Below are 23,854 nucleotides of genomic sequence, written 5' to 3' on the forward strand. Positions count from 1 at the left end.
CAATTTTAAAATACATTAATCGTGTTTATAAAAAGAAATTTTATAGAAAAAACCACAGATAAACAGACGTCTCACTTAGAACAAAATGCAATTAAAATAATCGTCACGGAAACATTGACGCCCAATGCTAAATTCACTGTATGTGGTCAAGCGGCAACCAGATGGCGGTAGTGCGCAAACGTCAAACACAAGCAAAATCGATCGAAGCGCCATCGGTGGCCGATTGACCACCTACAAAAAAATTAAATCAGCCGTTAAAAAGGTGAACGATGGAACATGTGTTGAGTGAGACATCTGTTTCTCTGTGGAAAAACATTAGCTGTACGCTCAATTTTGTCACATCTGATAGGCGTATTTTGAGATTATTTTCAAATAAATGAACTTTAGAAAAAAAATTTCAACCATTTTATGTACGCATACATTGAAGGAAGGGATGAATATTGAAATGCATTAAAAACAACCGAGCCAACAATTAAATTTCCTTTGGAATTTTCGAATATATTCATCTAATCTATGGTGTACGCTCAATTTTGAGAGTGACTGTATGATGCAAAATACAGTCGACTTATTCAAAAGATATTGTAGTTACTAGATAAAGATTGTCGCTTCGGTTCCCTTTGTTCTGCTGTCCGAAACATGTTGGGTACAGTATCCCCCCGCTTATCCGGACCTCGCTAATCCGACGACTCGTTAGTCCGGATCTCTCTAATTCGGAATTTTCCGGATTAAAAAGTATCAACACCTATTTAAACACATTATGTTGTCAGTTTTCAAATTTGTGCTGTGATTTTGTTTTGGTTCATTTGTATGGATTTGACAGTCGGATTAACGAGAGAAACCCCGGTAGTCCGGCCATACATTTGTCGGATCAGCGGGGGTATACTGTACCAAGCTGTCAAATCGTATGGATTTTCCTTCTTTGACATTTAGCTCCACTATCCTCGCCAGCAAAAGATGTTCCGGGCAGCGACGACAGTGACAAACTTTATCTAGTAACTAAAATATATTTTACTTATCCTCAGAGAAATAGAAACATTGAGTCATTGAGTCTGACATCAGTTTGAAGTTTAGCGGTCCGATAACTGCAAAACTGTTGCAACTATCGAATTGCAGTTAAAAACCATTGCAGTTAAATGACTTGCAGTTATCGAAAGCCCACTGTAATATGATTGTCAAACGATTTTATTATATGGATTGCACATAACTGATATCATACATTTCCATCAGAAGATAAATTCTATAGGAAAATCCAATAGTGCAAAAGTATGTGTCTATCATATAGCATTGATTGAAGAAATTAGTTCAGTAAACCGAGCTAGTCACCAATCAACGACCGTATCCATAAGAAGAGATCGTTTTTAGCATAGCCAACACAAAATAACGTAGAGTATATGCTCGCATATACATCTCATCCCCTAAGTACATTTCACAGACAAATTCAGGTAATATTATCCAAGATGAATACACCACTAGGTGTTCCAATCTGCCAAATTCACGATTCAGCCATCTTGGAGTGACTGTATATATATATATATATATATATATATGTATAGTATCCCCCCGTTTAACCGGACCTCGCTAGTCCGACGACTCGTTAGTCCGGATCTCGCCAATTCGGAATTTTCCGGATTAAAAAGTATCAACACCCATTTAAACACATTATGCTGTCAGTTTTCAAATTTGTGCTGTGATTTTGTTTTGGTTCGTTCACAGATAAACAGACGTCTCACTTAGAACAAAATGCAATTAAAATAATCGTCACGGAAACATTGACGCCCAATGCTAAATTCACTGTATGTGGTCAAGCGGCAACCAGATGGCGGTAGTGCGCAAACGTCAAACACAAGCAAAATCGATCGAAGCGCCATCGGTGGCCGATTGACCACCTACAAAAAAATTAAATCAGCCGTTAAAAAGGTGAACGATGGAACATGTGTTGAGTGAGACGTCTGTTTCTCTGTGGTTCGTTTGTATGGATTTGACCTGGGAGAGAGCTCTCAATACTACACATCAAATTAATTACATACTGTCGTCATGCAACAAGTAAATTTTCAACAAGAAAAAACAAAAAACGTAGGCGGCACCTGAAAAGACTAAATTCATTTTTGCGTGTTATTGTTGTTATATTGCCTTCAAAAATTTGCTTGCCGAGAGTTTCGTTTTCGGCTCACACTGACAGCTAGATTTCGGCTCGGCTTGTCACACACATTTTTCGTATCTGTTTCTCCCTCCCAGGATTTGACAGTCGGATTAACGAGAGAAACCCCGATAGCGATGTGCTTTACTACAGGTGTGGCCCAAACCCTAAAGTAGTATTTGTTCAACGAACTTTCGCTCTTTTGAGAGAGAAACTCTCAGCTGGGTTGCCGAAGATGGCCGATGGCAACCGAAGGTGACGTCACGTCTGGCATACTCAGTACATTTTTCATAACAGACGTGACGTTTCACTTCGCCCGCCCACTGTGGGTGGCAATGTTTTGGTTATTTTCTCGACTAATACGGACATAGAGGACTTTGGCCCACACCTTTACTGAAGCACATCGCCCCGATAGTCCGGCCATCCATTTGTCGGATCAGCGGGGGTATACTGTATATAGTAAGTTGTCCACGTTGCTTTTTTTTAGTCAAACTATAAGTGAAAGAAATCTTCATCTTTGATATACCGTTGTGCGGGTCTCTCGACAAATCGGGGGCTACTTTGGACATTTTAAAACAAGAATTGTAACGTAAATTACTATCAAATCGCCATTATTACCATTCGGGTGTCTTGTTGATAGCAGTCTTCAAAAGTTCCTTTGCAATTCGTTGCATTGATGCAAAATCCAAGGAGCAGGAGAATGAATGCTCCCTATGTGCCAAGTGATCATTGCTTTGATGCACTTGCATCATTTTGTAAAATACTGCATCATTGATTTGAATCCTTTCATTGGATTCTAGGCAAAAGCAAACACGTGGTGCGTATTATTAGTAGGGTGAAAGACCCAATAGTGGAGGAACTAAGCACGTTCCACCACTATTTGTTGGTTTACACCAAGCCTATACTTCATTTCACTTACCTCAAGGGTGCACATGGAAGTTCATTAATTATATTTGATCCGAAAGGGGTCCTAATTGCAGCAGCATCCATCATTGTTACCTAAAATGGTACCTCCAATTATTGGTGCAGTGTTCCAATAGTTGCGGTATTTTTTAATTCGTGTTCCTGTAGTTGCGAATCCCATTGTTTTCATATGGGACTCGCAACTATAGGAACACTACCGCAACTATTGGTGCAAAGCAGAGAAAAGGAAAAGATATTTTAGTGATACTTTACCAATTTTGATGCAATTCTCAACCTGTTTTCCTGTATTTCGTGTAATGACAGATTAACAAATTGATAGACTATATGGGTTGCTGCGTTAAATACGTAGATTGTGTAAAAACAACACTACCGCAACTATAGGAACATCCACGACTATCGGAACTTTTACCCTAACCGGTTTGCTTTCCACTTCGTTGTTACGTCGCGAAGACGATTTTTGTTAGCAATTGGATATTTTGTCATATTTTGCTTCTGTTATAGGAAATTACATTTGAAACAACATGAGACGATAAGAAAATTATTTAGAGCTTTTTAGTGGAATGTCTTCACTTGTCATAAGACGAGTTAATACAATTATTGTGGATTTACTTGACCAAAACAGCTTCGAAGGTCGATTCACTTGCCTATTTCAAACGTTTTGCAACCAAATTTGCTAAACTGAATAAATTTAGGTATTTTTTTTAATGGCTCATCAATGAATCATTTTGTAATTTTTTAAATATTGTTTCCCTATATCAACGGTTTTGGCACAATTCGGAATCTGAATGTGTTGATACATCAGGATTACTTTTATGTGTTTTTATAAAAATAAACTTGAAAAAATCAATTAATTCGAGTTAATACAATTTTTTTGAAAAATCATCAAATTTTAAAATAAGCATAACAATGCAATAACAATTATGGATGCGTCTTTGTCAAGTGTTATTTTATACTGTTTATACTGTGCTTTGCAAAAGTGAAGTATTTTGAGTTGTGCCAGTATTGCACGAAACCATCGATATGAACTAATCCATCATGACGTCACGCACTCGCAGCCAAACGAAATTGACTTCCACTGCGGGCAATGTTTACATATTTGTTCTGTGCAGAAAATCAGGTTTATATTTAAAAAGTTCCTCTGAAAATCGCGTTTTTTTTAATATATTTCGCTAAAATGACGAGAAAATGTATTGTCCCTCGGTGTAATTCGACGCACAAAATAAAAGGCATTCGGTTCTATCGATTTCCTACTGTAAGGAATGGTAGAACGCAATTAGCAAAGCAAAGGTTGGATGAGTGGAAACAAATTTTCGGATTTAGAGAATGTTTTAATCCGAGGCACAAGTATGTATGCGGCCTACACTTTGTTTCCGGTAAGTCTAATAACTTAATAATAGATTACAACGGTTTACAATTGTTCTCAAAAATATGTATATTTATCTAGGCGAAGCTGCCAAGATTTCCGACGTAGCAAATATTGATTGGGTCCCTACTTTGAACATTGCTAAACTACGTTCGGAACTGCCTGTCCACCGTACAGATGACTACATTCCTGGGAAAGAAGATCTGGAAGCTGAGGCAGTCGATACAGACAATTCTCGTCTTGTTGTCAATCATGACAGCTATGAAGCATTCGTGTGCGGTTTACTGGGAGGTGCTAATCTTATTTCCACTGCTGCGACACAAGCAGCCCTTGAGGACGAAATATCAAATGAGACAGGACAGTGCAGTTTTTCAGATATTCCAAAGCGTAAGTACAACAGCTTCTATAAAAAGCTCTAGTTGCTTTATGTGTATTTCGTTGTTTCACAGCTTGTGACAATATCAGCAATGGAAGCATGCTCATCAATATCAACAAACGAATCAATCCGCAATCCAGGCACAACTATACCTACAGCAGCGTAGAACCTTACCGCAACAGTACTGCTGCTCAAGATTATTCTATGAAGACAACGACCTCAGATTCAACCAAGAATTCCACTGGTATCGGGGGTGGAGCGTACAGTATCCAACAAGGTATTTATTTTATTAAAAGCTTATAAAACTACATTGAATAACAAGTGTCCAAAATAACCATGAGTCTAAGCAGCTTGAAATACACTTTTAAGACCAAGTTCAGACTATGAGCTATATCACTTGATATAGGGATTTTTTATATGAGACGTCATATGCATTATTTGCAATGAAATTTAGATTTGTATACTTTGATGTCAACAGCTACTCTAGTGATAAAGCTGGACGACAGAGATTGAATTGAAACTGAAAAAGTTCATAATATGCTTAATATGTTTTAGCTTATCATGTACCATAATGCAAAAATGCGGCCTTTTGTTAGCATTCATTTAACTTTTACGATAGCTTCATAATTTGCATTATGTGTCTAAAATTGACTCAAAATGTGTATTTTATGCTGCTTCACCCTCATTTGAATTGATTTATAATTTAATGTTGTTCCGTTTCGCCAATCGGATCACAACATCATTTGAACTAATTCCATAAACTAGGCAATATTTATTCAAATACCGTTCAATATTCTTTCAGAGTCCTGGTTTTCTACATGCCCAGATAATACATTCGATGATGGAGACAAAAACGCTGAAAATGCTATTACACCATGCCAAAATGAACTGATTGCGTTGAAATGCAATAATAAGGACAAAGATGACATACTTGTGGCGTATCGAAAAGAATTAGCAAGACTTCAAAAGAGGGTAGACGTGTTAGAAAGTGAGCTTTCAAAGAAACAGTACGGCTTGACCTGGATAAATGATGACCGACGCTGCAAACTCTACACCGGAATTAATAGTCTTCAGACATTAAAAATATTATACGAATACGTCGAGAATAGTTTGTTCCAGCCTCGTTGTGCGTTGACAAAGGATCAACTCTTCATTATGACCCTTCGCAAACTGCGACGCAACACACCATTTGTGGATTTAGCCGAAGAGTATTCTGTTTGTCCTACGACAATATCGAAGTATTTCCATAGAACGTTATTTGTTTTGTACGATACTTTAAGATACGCTTTAGACCCTGTTTCAAGGAACATAAGCATTCGACATCTTCCTCAAATTTTCCATGAGCATTATGGCTATCGCCGTATATACATTATTGATTGTTTTGAAATTACTACCGAAGAACCAACAGACACTAAAGCTGCCCTTTCTCACCACAGTTCATATAAAATGAGGGAAACTGTGAAGTTTTTAATTGCCATATCAGCTGAAGGAAGAGTATCATTTATTTCGCACGCATATGGCGGTCGTTGTTCAGATCGTAACGTTGCTGAGACCTCAGGATTTCTCGAAATTCTTGAGCCCGGCGATGTTGTAATTGCCGATAAGGGTTTTAACATAAGCGATTTGATATCATCCAAAGGTGCAACATTAAATATTCCAACATTCCTACGCAAAGATACTCAATTGAACCCGTTGCATATAGAACGAGATAAACAAATAACAACCTTGCGAGTACACGTCGAACGATTGATTGGCGTTCTCAGATTAAAATATGATTACCTGAATGGAACGATCCTTGTAGATTCCTTGAGACGATTTGAAAACAATATCAATGTAGTGGATCTAGCCGTTTGGGTGTGTTGCATATTAGTAAATTTCAACAGGTCCATTGTGTAGTAAATAAGCATCAAACATAAAAAAGGGATTCGCGCGTCACACGTTTCCACCAGGGCTGTTAATGATTATTCGAATCAATGTTCATATCCATTGTTGTCTAATTTTTCGTTTGAAATAAATAAAAATGTTGAGAAATTATAAACATTTATTTTAACTTTTATTTGCAAGGTGTCATTTTCTCCGTAAAATAATTACCCATTAACTCCGGAAGAATAATGTTGTGGAAATATAATTGACTGCGCTGCTTACAGTGATCCCAAAAAGATTCATTCCGCTCGACTTTAATAATACAATTTTCGGTTTTGCTCCAAACCATAAACAGGCCAAAGTCGACTCCTGATATAAAAATTTGAAAATAGTATGCATGAGTTTCAACCAGTTCAAATTAATTGTTATTCATTCTGATGAATGAGTTCGGAAGAAGAGCCAATTTCTCCAGGCTCAACTGTTCATTCAAAGAACTATTAGCCTTTAATCTGAAGGGACAATTGATTTCAACTGAAAATTTTCCACAACACAAGCAACTACCTATGCACTAAAAAAGCACTTTTTTGATCAATAAGTATGCCACAATCAGAGAGATGCAGATTGTCGTGCTGTTCAGATAACATTTTGAAAAGTGCTTTCTTGGCAATTGGTTCGTTTCTCCTACCGTAGGCTAATGCAGGTGTGTCAACAGGTGTCGCATACGGGTGGCATATTCTCTTGAGTAGAGTCAACTTAGGTGGAGGATACTGATTCGATGTATTCACGACTTCTTTAAGACATGAAGCCGTCACTCTTCCGATTCGAACCCACCGCCAAAAACTGCAGCTTGCTTGCTTCCGAGTTAATTTCTCAACTGCTACTACATCTGACTCTGTCAAAGTGAATTTTAGTCCTCGCCCCACTTCTCTGAGATCATCCAGTTTTTTTCCTCTAAAAGCATCGCTGAAGTTTCCTTGCAGCAAAACGTTTCGATTAATAATAAGTTCATCCGGAACGTAGTTCTTTTGACAATTCTGGCATGTGAACTTGACACCATCACAAATCGTGTTTAAAAGCACAGACTGTTCTTCGTTCTCGTTTAGCTTTCTCAACATAGCGTCGAAATCTTGTCTTGTTTTGCCAGAAATAGTGTCGTAGTAATATTTCGATGTTTTTCCGTAACCAATATTCCGAACTTTTTTATACAGATCTGTACGAACGTTCTTCGTCGGCTGGCGCCAATAGCATGGGAAATCTGTAACTGTAAGCTTTGATACATTTATTAGAGCATTGTAAAAAGTAAATGTATTCAGCATTTACCTTGTGAATAATCGACCGTGCATGCAGATTAGCCAATGCATATAACACAGCACTAACATGAGAACAAGTCTCAGTTATCCCCGCAACGCAGGTACAGTGCGCATAAATAATGTTTCCACGTACATCAATAATTATCCACGGTCTCAACATATTTTCCTTCAGTTTCATCGAGTGAATTACCTGGGGTAAAAAATATTTATAAAATCAAGAGATTAATTTCATGCTATTTTCCTTACCTTTCCTACGAGAACATGGTACCCTTCTCGCATGGTTCCTTGAAGAGAGTGCACAAACCCTGCCTCAAACTTCCGGTATCCTTCCACACTACGAGCATTCTTCATCGGACGGCCGGTATACGAAGAAATGAAGTTCAGCAAATAATCAATAACGTGACCGGTAGTAACAGAAGTCGGTATACTCTGAGTTCCTTGTGCGAAAAACGAAGGGCTGTACGGATCGTTGTATCCAATAATTCTGATTTTTTCCAGATATCTGCGGTGTACATTTGGTGTCGTTTTCGGTAATGCTTTAGCATAATTCGAAAGCTGACCTCCGATTGGGTTTAGCTGACTGAGCTTCAACATTTTCGAATGCTGTTAGTAGTAACACAAAATGCAAAAATAGTTTTAACGATTATCTAATCAGAAAGTAATACAATTCTAAATTGATCTATTTCACTATTTGTTGTAATGCAAACTGTGTACTATAGATGATCGATTTGTTTGTAAACATTGCCCTCAGATATTTTGACATCTCCCCGTTCGTGGTTAAGTCCATGTGCGCTTTTCATTATTTTCCTGCCACATAGATTCTAGAGTGCAATCAATATCTCAAAAGCTTTTCGAACAAAATAGCAGTTAGAACTTGAAGTCTTTTACAACGAGTCATGAGTCTGTTAGAATGTTAGAATTCAATGCTTATTATCAAATAAATGAATTGATAAATAAACATAATGTTGTACATTTTATATACCAAGAAACTATTCTCTTTGTTCAAATCAAATACATTGTTTTACATAATCAAAACTCTCTCAGGCACTTTTAAAAATTTCCGGGGAAATTTTGAAAATCCTACCGGGAAAACCGGGAAAAACCCGGGAATTTATTTTGTCGACTAGAGTGGTCACCCTGAATTACAGATTTGTATTTCGCGCTCAACGGTGAGTGTTTCGTACACAAAAAAAAAAATAGTTGGTAAAAGTAAGAGAAACGTTGGTAAAACTGAGAAAATCAGTTAGTGATTTTCAGTAGAAAGTATAACAACTGCAAAAATTTCACTTTGCTGAGAACTTCGACAAGAGTCGACTTTTCAAAATAACATTATCTTCTCAAAACTAAATGTGTATTTCACATTAGAATCCACTAGTGATTCTTTCAAAACAACAAGTGGTGAGCGCTGTCAATTTCAGAAGGCATGTTAAAATAAAATTATACCCATATTCAAAAATGACAATTGCGTTTCTAGTTTATTTACTGATTTAATTTATTTTCGTGTTTTAGATTTACATTATCTCAAATATTTGGTTCTTTTTCTGCATGTTATGGAGAGAGACAAACAGTTTCACCTCAGTTAAAAGGGTTGAATTGTTCGATTGATGATGCGTCAACATTATATGGCCTGGAGTTCTGCCAACAGTTCTCGAGCAACATATGATTACGGCCGAAAAACCAACAATGCTGAACCGAGAAAAATGAGGTTCAAGTTTTCTATGACTAATTTAATTCATTTATTGAATTTGAAACTCATTTCATGGCCAAAACCATGTCAATACTATACGTAAATGGTTATATTATAACAGCAGATTAAGATTAATTGAAAAACCATTCGAAATCTACAAAATTTCAGCAAAAACAAAAATTGCGCCGTTTACTCGCATTACCGGCAACACGTCTGGTTTTTAAGCCGTTTGCTCAAAGCTAGTAACATCATCGGATTTGTTTAGATTTGTTAGCCAGAGTAGTTCTGCTATGCGATACATCAAAAACCTGGTAAGAATATACATTTTGAAATAACTTGAAGCTAGTTTTTCTAAATAAACAATATAAAGTGAACGGCCTAAAACCCAAAGCAAACATTCCGCATGGTAGTTAAGGGCGCCAACCAAGGACTTAAAAACCACTGTGGTGCAAATGGTTCATGAGACGTGCACTCAAAATAGCAATAAATGTGTTTCTTAAGAGATATTAAGTACGGAGTTTTACCTACGATAAAGAATAATTTACAAAGCAATCGTTTATGCTAGAAAATGAAAAATCATGGTTTTGGTTTATAAGCCGTAATCATATGTTACGCGAGAGTCGTCATTTCTGCTGCATCTGCCCTGAAGGAAGATGTAACGAAAAATTGGTGGTCGTTGACGGCATCAGGGCCAGTGTAGGCGAGCTCGTATACGCGGTGGCTGCTGATCTAAAGATGACTTACAATTATGCATATGAGCTGGCGCATCACATTGCGGCGCAATTATGCTGTTTCCTGCTGAGGATGAGACGTATTATTTACCGTATTATTTGCACACTATTGCACAGATGGACTTTTGGGATACGTTTGGAACATGTTTTATACTTTACCTGTAGCGGTGCTAATCTTTCGAACCCAGTTGGCCTAGACGATAGTAACGGTGATGCTTCCCGTATAGAGGCTGCCTTTGTGGATGATTTAGATGACGTTAAAGTTGCAGAATCATGAGATCATTCGAAACGGTTATCGCCATTTCCGAAGCTCTGCTCTTTCTATTGGCAGCATCGCGGTAAACATCACTCGTTGGCTTATTTTTCCTAAATGTGATATATACAATGAATCAATTGATAGGAAATGTATTATAACAATACCCACCTTAGTACAATTAAATATCTGTCGAGCGAATTCCGGAGCTATCAAAGAAGGCGTTTGACTAATTTCTAAATACTTTTCTTCAATTTTCCCGCCGACCAATGACAACAGAAAAAGTGTCAGTTCAGTCAGTTCCCAAATATTTTTTTAAACAGCGTTGCCAAATTTAAAGAAAGAATGAGCTCATTTAACATTTTTCGACCTCTTAAAAGAAAAACTTTAGCCCTTGAATTTACATTTTTTTATGTATAAATCATTTCTAGAAATGAAAGTTTTTGTCACATATTAACAGTTTCATTATTCAAATTAACCAAAATTTGTATAATTTTAAAATGAAAGTGCAAAATTTTCAAAAACACAATTTATTTTTTCTCTGTGTATGAACTTGAGTCGATTACTGTTGAGTTTGAAATATTTACCCGAAAAATTACCAGATGGTAAAATTCAATGGAATAGTACTTCCTCTAATTGCCAAGAAATAAAAAAGTATATGAAATAATCTTAGGTACAGTTGCATAATGGCTTACGAGCTTATTACATTTTTCCACTCAAAAGCACATACGGCCCAAAACCGCTGTACGTAAAATTGCTCCAAGTTTATGATCTTCGATTGTTGCCAACTTACGAATTCCTGTAATGTAAACTATTTTAATACATTTCATTATGCAGTTCACATCAAATTAATATAAATAATCTACATTTACCTCCAATAAAATTAAAAAAACTACGGTAGTCCGGAGTCTATTGAACTATTTTTTTCTTGCCGACACGCTGAAAACATGCGGCTAAAATTATATGACAGCAAGGCATATAGCTTTTACTGCATGATGTAATCTATCAGGGTTATGTGCATTGCACATACTCCGAACATGACATAAGCACATAATTTTAACATTATCTGATGTCGATATCATTTACATGAGCACTAATATAATTGAATGGTTTTACTTGGGAAACCTATCAGGATGCATTTAAGAGTAATCTGTTGAGCAACATATTAATCTCATGAGAAAAATCTTATAGAAAAGCCTGCTCGATTTATTTGTTTATTTATATGGTGCTCTGATTCCACCACTACAGCCTCCCTCGAGGACGTGTTTGTTATTCCATTGTTTTTTGACGGTCTTGTTGATTTTCCACCGGACGTTCATTGCCGTAAATCTCGGGGACACGATACCTACCCTACCATTACCATGAATATTCCCAGGCGCTCATGAGGAATCAGGTTGCCTAGTACGAAGCAACTTCACGAACGTTCTCCTTGTTTCAGTATACATTTCCTGTCATTTTTAATAGTGTCTTACTCTTTCATTCCGTCCACAGAGCTTTATTTATGTGCTCATCTTTCTTATGTCGCTCATAGTCGGTACATACATCTGGCGCACGGGTGGTTCTTATCAAAATAAAAGTAATTTAATATACGTATACGCAAGAGTAGTAGAAAACATGGAACCTGAATAGAACCATCATGCATCGAATGTTTAGCCACTCACGTGATATAATGAAGCTATACTGCCTACTGATATACTATGATTGCATATCAGTCCCATATGGATTTTCGTCGTTTTCGTGTTAGAGAATGCAATTGTTAAATATTAATGCTTGTTCAGAAAAAAAAAGTCGAAAAACATATCAAGCCAATTTATCCCAGATGGAAAATGACCATTTGAGTCCCTTTTTCCTTGATAATGGAGTAGGATAATATACCTTCGCCACTTTTTCGTTCTGGAAATTGGTTTGGTATGCCTGATTTAGCTCAGAACTGCAACAAAGGAAGTCGATATGTCTAAGATCAATTCCACAGAATATTATATGATGATTTAATGAACTTTAATGTGGTTTCCGGCTTCTTTATTAGGAGCTGGGTTGTTTTGGTTGGGTTGTAAATAGCCAGCATGAGTTAACCGCCAGAAATTTGTATGGCGAAAAACATCTAACGCGGGTTTTCTCAAAATAAGGAAGTTTTCATGAAAAAACTATTTGGTACCGGTTATGAAGGATGGTGTCCGCTACTACGCCTACCAAATCGAATCTTGGATGCCTTTCGCTATATTGATTTCAGAAAGTTAACTCCTAGTGTGCCGCTGTAAGCACGCTCAAAGCTGGCGATTCATTCCAAAGTACACAGCCCAACTCCTAATAAATCGGCCGTAAATTATATTAAAGTTCATTTTATGATCGCATCATGTTCTGTGCAAATCACCTTAACATACCAACCCTCTTTTTTTTGCTATTTTGAGCTCAATCGGGCATACCGAATCAATTTCTAAAACGGAAGAGTGGCGGAGGTGTATTTTCATTATTCTAGCTGATATCTGGCCTCCATATAAATATAAAATCAAATGCGCCAGCATACGCAACAAGCGATTGAGCTGAAATTATAAAAGATTGTCATCTAAAGGCACGATCCTAGGGGGTGCCCCGATGTGCTTTACTACAGGTGTGGTCCAACCAAACCCTAAAGTAGTATTTGTTCAACGAACATGCGCTCTTTTGAGAGAGAAACTCTAAACTGGGTTGCCTATGGCGAATGTGACGTCACGTCTGGCATACTCAGTGCATTTTTCATAACAGACGTGACGTTTCACACGGCCCACCCACTGTGGGTGGCAATGTTCACGTTATTTTTTCGACTAATACCGACTTGGGGCACTTTGGCCCACACCTTTACTGAAGCACATCGGGGGTGCCCCTTAGAATTCATCAACTTTTTTTTGCTCCCCATACAAGGCTGGGCCAGTCTAGTGCAACACGAAGGGAGGCGACGAGAAAAAAGTCCTTGCGCATTGTGCACAAATAAGTTCATGTTGAATGTTGTAGTTTTAATGTGCTTTAATGTACATTACCTGAATATACAATACAGTGATGATATTCCGGATTAAAAGCACTCAAAAGTATGCAATAAAAGAATAAACCCTGCAATCTGCATACCTGAGAAAACATATTTTTCACAAAATTTTCCTTTAAAAAACCAACCGTGGTTCGCCTACCCGCGCCCCAACACCGTACAATTGCGTGATATCCAAACGAAGGAGCCTTCTTTTGTTTTGCATATTCTATTCGCGATGCCGTCCACCGCCACCCTTCCCGGGAGAGTGGGGTGTCTTATTTTGTATGAGTGAGAAATCTGCCATCGCATCATCCACCCACGCCGCCCTACAATTCAACATGTCGTGGGCCCTGTTGGTCGCATCATCCTTCATCAGAATCAAGTATCCTACCCTAACCGTCGTGGCGTCCAAGGCTTGGGAAGGAAATGTAAATAAAAGAAAAGAAAGCATTTCTCATCTGCACCACCAGCACCCACCAACTCATTCTGCTGAACGCACGATGTCTTGAGCAAGTCATTAGTCTTAAGAAAAGTAGCAGCAAAAAATATACCGTATAGATCCTCGTCCCTTGTATGTAAATAAATACATGCCCACCAAAAGGACGAAACGGACGAGCGGGATATTTCCTCGAATGCTGATGATGGTGATGTATTAAGATTGTTGCTTGCTCATCAAGAACCGTCGCGTGTGTTCTGTTGGGTGAAGGCGAAAGCTTTTTCTACATAAAATAACTGTTAATTGTTAGATTTTACTCATTCGTTAATCTAATGTCATTGTTATGTATTGATTATGCTTTCCGTATTTCTTCTTATTAACTTCAATAATATCTGGATAGCTATGAATTTAAGTTTTTTAAACAGATTAAGTTTCTAAACGATGCACAGTGCGATGGTTTTGAAAAAAGTGGGACATTGGTATTATCGGCGAAACTATTGATTGGAGACTTTTGACGTGTTCTGGAGAGTGTCTTTATTTTTATTTTTTATAGCATTTTATTTTAGGAGTAAGATAAAAGGGTGCACCCCGAGAAAAAAAATATTTTTTTTATTTTTATTGATAAAATTGTTTATATTGTATCGATACATTGTAGAAATGACAATTTCAAGACACTTTGTCGAAGACACCAACTTTTTATCTCTGAAGTGGAAAAAGTTATAGTTGTGCGAAGTTAGTAACCCTTTAAAATTAATTTTTTAGCTCTAACTTTTTTATTTAAATTTTTACATTTTTACAATGTTCTACAAAGTTTTAGATGCTTCAAAAAAACATTTTGTCGTAGTAGAGTGCAAATCGCTATCTCTTCATTTTAAGGATAAGGAGCTATATCAGATTTTATAGTTTTTTAACACTATTTTTAATCGGGTATACCTTTCAAGGTAGCAGGTTGTAGCAGCTGCTATTTATGTCATCAGCTTCAGTAGCTCTTACTCTTTTGTTACATATATAAATAATAGGTGGATCTAAGTGGATTCATAAAAAATATTCCGCAAAATGCACCTCAACTTTTTGATCCATTATTTTGTTTCTCCGTGCATAATTTAGTTGTCATTATTGTTTCCTCGTTAATTTTTCCCTGTACGCTGTCTGCTGGTCTAGGTTCCGCGATGTTCTTTGAAAAATTTGAATTGTGATTCAAAAAAAAAAAAATCTGTTGTAACTTTTTTGTTTTGTTTTTTTTTTGCATTTTTCAAATATTTAGGGAGCCGCCTTGATATACGGAATAAACACAGCGCTGACATCGCGTGTTTCATCAACTTCGAGATGGCGAGATCAGTTTGTGCAATGCTTGGATTTAGCGGCGAGAGGAGAGGCTAGGACGGCAGTTCGACATAGATCGACTAGTAAGATCCAGCTGTGGAGATATCTTTCGTTGAAGAACTTGGAACTCGGGTGTTCCGGAAGCTGACAACATATTATAAGAGCGATGCAATCTGGCGGACGATTGATGAGCGCTCAGAAGCAAAGTCCATGATAGAACGGGCAAGAACCAGTGCAGTCAAATATGAGACACCTCAACGGTTTTCGGGTAAGAAGAAGGAAGTAAAATGGTGCTAGAGACGAACCAAACATACGTGGGAGGACTCCCTGGTCGACGGAGTGGAGAAAGCCGCAACAATTGGCGATATTTGCCTTTTTTATGATATCTCACGAGTGGAACCTGAGTTAAGCAAGGATGACTGAATGTCAGTGAAAGACGGGACAGGTCGATTACTCACCGAATATGCTGATCAGCTGAAACATTGGTTCGATCACTTCGAGCAACTTCTTCATGTTTCGACGCCCTACCAAGCAAAAAGCATTAACTTCTCGGTATAAGCCGCCAAAAGTACGACTCATCAACAGTGTCAACTGCAAAGTCCTTTACTGCTAGTGCTGGAGACTGAATGCGCTGTCCGAGCCACGAAAATTTATGGGACGCCCTTAGACGCAAGGGAGTTTCGGATGAAATCGTTGGCCTCATCGAGGTACAGTCCTGCATAACGGAACTTTGTCTGATCCCATTAGGATATAGTTGCTAGGGCAAGGCATGTATGTACATATTCTACTTCCGCACATGTTCCTCATCGTAATCAACGAGATCATGGTGGGTGCGATTGACCCTTTACAAAGCCTTCTATTATTATTGAATTTCTGTATGGATGGGAGGTAATTAATTTCAAACGAAATCAGAACGAACTGACCACGTGATGAACATATAAATTAATATAAAAAATCACGACAAATAAAGTAATTAAAAAAAAGGAACGAACTGACACGCCATTTTATGTTTTACAACGCTCTTGAAGACCATAATTTACTCTTCAAGAGTGTTATAAAACCAGTATAAAACCAAAATGTTACTACGGATTGGTCTGGTCCAGATTAGATGTAGATACATACCATCCTTAGGATAATTTATTTATTTATTTCTTCCACCATGTCGCACAGATTGCTTCCTTAATAGATAAATAATCCTAATTCTCTAATCCTATCACTAGACACATTTTTGGACATAATAAAATCGAACTTGTTACACACATCGTTAAAAGAACGCAAACACAAATCAAAACATTTATTGTAGCCAAAGTGTGTTCTGTGAAAAGGGATTACAAATAAAGGCGAGTTTCGCAATCTGCGTGAGGGAACATTCCAACTCGGGACAATCCAGATTCCCTATCAGGAGGTCGAAGATAAACAATCTCTGCATTTTTAGGCGCCTGGCGGAAAGCGTTTCCAAGTCGATCAGCTTGCAACGACTTGGATAGCTCGGGAGGTTAAATGGGTCGCTCCAAGGTAGCTGTTTTAAAGCAAACCTAATGAAAATTTTATGAATTCTTTCGAGTGCCAGCGTATGGACCAGGTAACATGTGGTAACATGGAGACCAAACTGATGATTTTTTTTATTTATTTATTATCAGACTAAGGCCGGAGTGGCCTGTGATGCACATAAAAGTCTTCTCCATTCAGCTCGGTCCATGGCTGCACTTCGCCAACCACGCAGTCTGCGGAGGATCCGCAAATCGTCCTCCACCTGATCGATCCACCTTGCCCGCTGTGTACCTCGCCTTCTTGTTCCCGTCGGATCGTTGTCGAGAACCATTTTCACCGGATTACTGTCCGACATTCTGGCTACGTGCCCGGCCCACCGCAGTCTTTCGATTTTCGCGGTGTGAACGATGGATGGTTCTCCCAACATCTGATGCAACTCGTGGTTCATTCGCCTCCTCCACGTACCGTCCGCCATCTGCACCCCACCATAGATGGTACGCAACACTTTCCTTTCAAAAACTCCCAGTGCGCGTTAGTCCTCCACGAGCATCGTCCAGGTCTCGTGTCCGTAGAGAACTACCGGTCTTATAAGCGTTTTGTAGATAGTCAGTTTGGTACGGCGGCGAACTCTATTCGATCGGAGCGTCTTATGGAGTCCAAAGTACGTACGATTTCCAGTCACTATGCGCCTCCGAATTTCTCTGCTGGTATCGTTATCGGCGGTCACCAGTGAGCCCAAGTACACTTCAACCTCCTCGATTTCGTCACCACCGATAGAAACTCGTGGTGGGTGGCTTACATTGACCTCTCTTGAGCCTCTTCCTATCATGTACTTCGTCTTCGACGTGTTGATGACTAATCCAATCCATTTAGCTTCGCTTTTCAGTCTGATGTAGGCTTCATCCATCCTCTCAAAGTTACGTGCCATGATATCAATGTCGTCGGCGAAACCAAATAACTGGACGGACTTCGTGAAAATCGTACCACTCGTGTCAATCCCTGCCCTTCGTATTACTCCCTCCAAAGCGATGTTGAATAGCAGACACGAAAGACCATCACCTTGCCGTATCCCTCTACGCGTTTCGAAGGGACTCGAGAATGCCCCTGAAACTCGAACTACGCACATCATTCGATCCATCGTCGCCTTGATCAACCGTATCAGTTTATCCGGAAATTTAAACAGCTCTCCTGGTAGATGGTCAACTCCAGGGGCTTTGTTGTTTTTCAGCCGGCCGATTTCCTCCTGGATTTCCTGAAGATTAGGAACCGGAAGCCGCATGTCCTGCGCGCGTGCTCCTAGGTTCATTACCATACCGCCACCGTTGTCTGCCATATCGCCATTCAGGTGCTCTTCGTAGTGCTGCCGCCACCTTTGGATCACCTCACGCTCGTTTGTAAGAAGGTTCCCGTTTATGTCCTTACACATATCGGGCTGTGGCACGTGGCCCTTACGTGAACGGTTCAACTTCTCATAGAACTTTCGTGCGTTATTAGCGCGGTACAGTTCCTCCGTCTCTTCACGGTCTCGATCTTCCTGCTGGCGCTGTTTCTTCCGGAAAATCAAGTTTTGTCTGTTCCGCGCCCGTTTGTATCGTGCCTCGTTTGCCCTCGTGCGGTGTTGCAGCAATCTCGCCCATGCTGCATTCTTCTCCTCAACTAACTGCTCACATTCGCCGTCATACCAGTCGTTCCTCTGATCCGGAGCTACCGTGCCTAGTGCAGCGGTTGCGGTGCTTCCAATGGCGGATCGAATATCTCTCCAGCAGGCTTCGGAATTCTCACTCATATGAATAAAAACCTGCAATTAATCCATTTTGCGGAGTGTGATTTTTCATGGTCCCCCTGTGAGGAAGTATTCTCACACAACATTTTTATCCGGATAGAATGGCGGGTGATAAATTCGTGAGCGCCGGATCGCCGGATAATTTAATTTTAATCCACAAATTTTCCTTCTCGTCGCCTCACCAGATAAGTTTTACAAGCATATTTATAAAAATTTAGGACCGCAACGGGATTCGAACCCAAAACAATTTTAAAATGTTCAGAGCGCCCACTAAAACCACGTCACCACATGAATTGATTGAAAGCGAAGGGAAAAACTGCTGTATTGAACCTTCTGCTTATCGTGGCGCATCGTCAGATTCAATCAGCTTGGAGAGGCAAAGCAAGCGGCATTTGATTTTCGCGAAAACTTGGGAAGAAGGTTAACAATTTTTCGCACCATCGCTTGTGCCGGAGTTTATCGCACTGTAATTTATCCGGATAAAATGCATGGTGGAGTGATCAGTTGTCGCGTGAGTGAGTGAGAAATCCGAACCTTGCTCTCCAGCCATCTTCAAGAGATGCTGCGCCTAGCTCCTCTTCCGTTGGGAATACCACTTCCAGCTGCTGTGCGTAGTCTTGGGCTACACACCAAAAAATTCTCAATTTTATAAGGGACGCAATCCTTTAAGCTGACGTAATCAACCGAGATGCATATCCAATCATAACATAATATTGTGTCATATTTGCTTCAGACACCCAAAACAATATATTTGCAGTATCATTCTGTCATCAAATACCGAATGCTATCCATTAAACGCTTCTCATTACCAAATGGCTTAAATTTACAGTAAGAATGACTAAAATCCAAAGCGCCCCGAAACAAACAAAGTGACCCATGAATACAAGATTCTTTACGCACCAGCTGAGCACTGTTTTCGTTTCTCCTTTTTCACCTTCAGAGCAGTTGCAAGGCAGTGGATGGGCTGATGCTTCCCCATATTCGTGAAATTGTAGAACATGTTAAGCTTCGATCTCCCTTCAGCCAAGCAGCAGGAATGGTAGAGTGGTATCGAACGGGACTCCCACTCATAAGATCTGGTGTTAGATTGACATGCTGGGCATTACCATTTTTGCTACATACCTACACTATTTTTTTTGGCCGTGTAAAATTTAGGATACACATTTTCAGAGCCTTGAAAAAAATAATTTGAACGCAATAATGCGTCTTTTGGTTCGCTTGCATATGTTGGTCTTAAATGACATAATGTTACAGGACTTTTTCGTAGTGTGTAGTCTACCGTCTTGTAGCCGCCCAATGTTTAGCCGCGGCGGACGACTCCGACGCGTGTTGATCACCGTCGAGAGTTTTGAGCGCAGACATACTGCAACGAGGTAGTGGTCGGATTCAATATTCGCACTGCGGTAAGTGCGTACGTTCGTGATGTCGGAGAAGAATTTACCGTCGATTAGAACGTGGTCGATTTGGTTTTCCGTTACTTGATTAGGTGATTTCCATGTGGCCTTGTGGATATTCTTGCGGGGGAAGAAAATGCTTCGGACTACCATTCCGCGGGAGGCTGCAAAGTTTATGCATCGTTGGCCGTTGTCGTTCGATACGGTATGCAGACTATCTGGTCCGATGACCGGTCTGTACAATTCTTCCCATCCTACCTGAGCGTTCTTGTCACCGATGACGATTTTGAGGTCCCGCAGTGGGCATCCATCGTATGTCTGCTCCAGCTGCGCATAGAACGCTTCTTTCTCGTCGTCGGATCTCCCTTCATGTGGGCAGTGCACGTTGATGATGCTATAGTTGAAGAAACGGCCTGTAAACGGCTTGTACATCCTTGCGTTGATTGGCTGCCACCCAATCACGCGTTGGCGCATCTTTCCCAGCACTACGAAGCCGGTTCCCATCTCGTTGGTGGTGCCACAGCTTTGGTAGAAGGTAGCCGCTCGATGCCCGCTTTTTCACACTTTCTGTCCTGTTCAGCAGATTTCCTGCAGCACTACGACATCGACATAGCGTTCTTGCAAAATCAACATATATGGATTCAACTTGTCGTTTGGCTTCAAGCTCTCGAGATATGGTTGATACGTAACACATCAAATTTGTTGTTGTTGAGCGGTTTTTCATAAATCCATGCTGGCACCTCGAGATAATCGGTGCAGCGGCTCTATACAATCTTGCGTGGATCAGCTTTTCAAAAACCTTGCTTAAACAGCAGAGGATGGATATTCTCCGATAGTTAGTGACGCAATTTCGTCTTCCAGATTTATGGATCAGTATTATGGACGTGAATGGAAACACTCTGTATTGGAGCGAGCGGTTGAACACTGCAGCGATTGGGGTCGCTAACGCGGCGGCGCATTTCTTAAAAAAATGCAGGAGGAAGGTGGTCTGTTCCTGGACCTTTAGATGTGTCAAGATCATCCAGAGCTGTTCAAATCTCATCAGGAGGAAAGCATGGTAAGCTGATGTTGTAGGAAGGTATTTGACCAAAATAATTCTGGCGACGGACAGGAGATGCTCTACAGAAAACACTTTCGAAGTAGGCAGCAAAAAGGTTAGCTGCTTCATTGCTTGTTCTTGAAGTAGTTCCATTAAATTTCACCAAACTGGAGATATCGTTGTCATTCTTCCTCTTTTTGATGTAGTTCCAGAAACGGGAAGGATTCTCTTTCACAGAAGCTTGAACGTTGTGCACATAGTTTTCGTGAGCAGCAGAAAGAATTGCTTTATATTCCAGCTCGAAATCACGAAGTCTGTTCCTGTCAGAAACGTTCTTTGTTACGAAGTATCGGCTACGCAGTTTGCGGAGATTATTGCGAAGGTTACGTAGCTCAGGAGTCCACCAAGGTTGATTAAAATCAGACTTTGAGGCACGCTTCTTCCGAGGAACGTGTGTGTGTGTTGATAACCCCAAAGAGAAGTTCGTAGAGGGCCGACAGCATTCCGTCCACTGTATCAGACCGCAGAGATGATTCAAACGTCGATTTTGCGAATCTGATAGCACGCCCACGTGAACCACACAGAAAAAAATGTTTAAATTTCAACGACGTGTAAACAAGATCTGTTGTAAAATTACAGTAATTGAATTTGTTATTTGATTTAAATTTCCATCAAAATCGATGCACATATTTAAAAACATTAAAATTTATAAAAATTACACAAATTATTGTCGTAACCCGACCGAGATTTCTAGTCTCGACCGTTCGTCGCAACAATACTCAGCAAACTGATTGTCATTTCGCTCTCACACGATCATCCCGAAAAGTTTCTTGCTGGATGGAAACAAAATATCTTACAATCTTAGGTCGCTCGCTACACGTTTAAACAAAATATACTACAAATGAAAATAATTTAATTGGATAATAACTAAATGCAAATAAGACATTGAAGTAAAGTGAATATTGTTTCCGACACTTTATAGACCTGATCTTATCTACTACATTCTTCTCCTCCTCTACTCTACAGGAATGTTATGAACGTATAATTCAAAATTTCACGAAAAGTTTATGCAAAAATTATTTGAAACATAACACAATGAAGCGGAAAAAGCTGTAGATCACCAAATTCAATTTTGGTCAAATCCAATCCAAATGCAATCCAAATCCAACTCAAATCAAACACTCAGTCCAAATCAAGTCGAAAACCAATTCAAATCCAATTCCGATCGAATCCAAATCCAATCCAATTTATTAAACTTCATCCAAATCCAGACCAAATTTAATAAAATGTGCAATCATATCTAAATCTAATCCAATCCCAATCTAAAAAAAATCAATTTCTCGTTTAAATCTAATTTTATCTAATCTAAATTAAATCTTTATCCAATCCAAATTTAATTTGAATCCAAAACCAAATTAAATCCAATCCAAAATCAATCCAAATCCAGTCCGAAGCCAATCCATAACCAATGCAAAGCCAATCCAAATCCAATCCAACGTCAATCAACGTCAACGTCCAACCGAAGTCTCATCCCAATTCAATCCAAATCAAATTCAAATAAAAATAGTCCAAGAACAATTCAATTTTAATCCAAATCTAGCCATATCCAATGAAATAATTAAAATCTAGCCATAGCCAATGAAATATACTCCAAAATCTAATCCAATTTTAATCGAAATCTATTGCAAATCCAATGCAAATTTAATCTGAAACCATTAGAAATCCAATTCAAATCCAATCTAAATTCAATTACTCATTCATATATAATCTTTATTCCAATCCAAATTCAATCTGAATCAAAATCCAATCCAATTCTAATATAATCAGAACCCTATCCAAGTCCAATCCAAATTTAATCCAAATCAGGTCCGAATCAAATCCAATTAAAATATAGCCAAATCCAAATAAAAACTCATTCAAGTCTCTTAATCCAATCCAAATTTAATCTGAATCCAATTCAGATACAATCCAAATCCAAATTCAAATACAATTCTAATCCAATCTAAATTTAGTCTGGATCTATGGCAAATCCAATTCAATCCAAATCCAATATACATTCATTACAAATCGAATCCAAATTCAATTGTAGTGATAAACTTTGTCCTACTTAAAAATCACTTTAATAAAGAAACAAACAAAAAATCCAAATTCAACTCAAATCCAATCCACATTTAATCCAAATCCAATCCAAACCAAATGTAGTCAAATTAAATCACTCATTTAACTATAATCTTTATCTAATCCAAATTTTATCTGAATCCAATCCAATTCAAAGCCAATTTAATCCGAATCCAATCGAAATCCATTTCAAATCCAATCCAAATGTAATGCAAATCCAGTCCGAATCAATTCCAATCAAAACCTAGCCAATTCCAAATAAATACTCATCCAGATCTAATCATAATCCAATCCAAATTTAATCCAATCCAGTTCAAATTCAATTTAATCAGAGTCCATTCCAAATCCAATCCAAACTTAATCGAAATCCAGTTCGAATCAAATCCGATCCAAATTCAACTCAAATTTTGTCCAAATCGAATCCAATCCAAATTCAAGTATAATTTAAATCCAATCCAAACCAAGTCTAAACTAAATTCAATACAAATCCTGTCCAAATCCAATCTAACACAAATCTTGCCTATTCAAATATTCTTTTGAATTTTATCTGATTCTATTGCAAATCCAATCCAAGTCCAATGAAAATCCAGTCCAAATACAATCCAAATATTAAATCAAATCCAGATCC

At 38.7% G+C, this 23,854-nt stretch overlaps 2 protein-coding genes and 1 long non-coding RNA gene across 4 annotated transcripts; 1 reads left to right on the top strand and 2 right to left on the bottom strand.

Moving 5' to 3' along the window:
* The first annotated feature begins 4,174 nt into the window (after positions 1-4,174).
* Positions 4,175-7,036, top strand: LOC134222559 (uncharacterized). The gene is made up of 5 exons (XM_062701719.1): positions 4,175-4,405; positions 4,506-4,811; positions 4,874-5,077; positions 5,603-6,015; positions 7,019-7,036. The coding sequence occupies exons 1-5, from the start codon at positions 4,354-4,356 to the stop codon at positions 7,034-7,036; spliced, it is 993 nt and encodes a 330-aa protein (XP_062557703.1). The 5' UTR covers positions 4,175-4,353.
* Positions 7,037-7,220: 184 nt separating this feature from the next.
* LOC134222560 (uncharacterized) lies at positions 7,221-8,567 on the bottom strand. Its single transcript, XM_062701720.1, has 3 exons — positions 8,220-8,567; positions 7,984-8,163; positions 7,221-7,931 (listed from the first exon to the last, which is right to left on the bottom strand). Exons 1-3 carry the CDS (start codon positions 8,565-8,567, stop codon positions 7,221-7,223), a joined length of 1,239 nt encoding a protein of 412 aa, XP_062557704.1.
* A 1,782-nt stretch (positions 8,568-10,349) lies between these two features.
* Positions 10,350-10,937, bottom strand: LOC134220559 (uncharacterized). Of its 2 annotated transcripts, none has more exons than XR_009981951.1 (3): positions 10,816-10,937; positions 10,551-10,757; positions 10,350-10,458 (listed from the first exon to the last, which is right to left on the bottom strand). It is a non-coding gene; the product is annotated as an uncharacterized LOC134220559 (long non-coding RNA). The 2 variants fall into 2 exon arrangements; XR_009981952.1 differs by having other exon boundaries at positions 10,405-10,455.
* Positions 10,938-23,854: the final 12,917 nt, after the last annotated feature.

The sequence above is a fragment of the Armigeres subalbatus genome, chromosome 3 (genome assembly GCF_024139115.2).
Source record: "Armigeres subalbatus isolate Guangzhou_Male chromosome 3, GZ_Asu_2, whole genome shotgun sequence".
NCBI lineage: Eukaryota > Metazoa > Arthropoda > Insecta > Diptera > Culicidae > Armigeres > Armigeres subalbatus.

Coding starts and splice junctions, on each gene's coding strand:
- LOC134222559 (XM_062701719.1), top strand. CDS start 4,354: ATGAGTGGAAACAAATTTTCGGATTTAGAGAATGTTTTAATCCGAGGC. Junction 4,406..4,505: donor TGTTTTAATCCGAGGCACAA/GTATGTATGCGG, acceptor ATATTTATCTAG/GCGAAGCTGCCAAGATTTCC. Junction 5,078..5,602: donor AGCGTACAGTATCCAACAAG/GTATTTATTTTA, acceptor ATATTCTTTCAG/AGTCCTGGTTTTCTACATGC.
- LOC134222560 (XM_062701720.1), bottom strand. CDS start 8,567: ATGTTGAAGCTCAGTCAGCTAAACCCAATCGGAGGTCAGCTTTCGAAT. Junction 8,164..8,219: donor ACCATGTTCTCGTAGGAAAG/GTAAGGAAAATA, acceptor TTTTTACCCCAG/GTAATTCACTCGATGAAACT. Junction 7,932..7,983: donor CACGGTCGATTATTCACAAG/GTAAATGCTGAA, acceptor AATGTATCAAAG/CTTACAGTTACAGATTTCCC.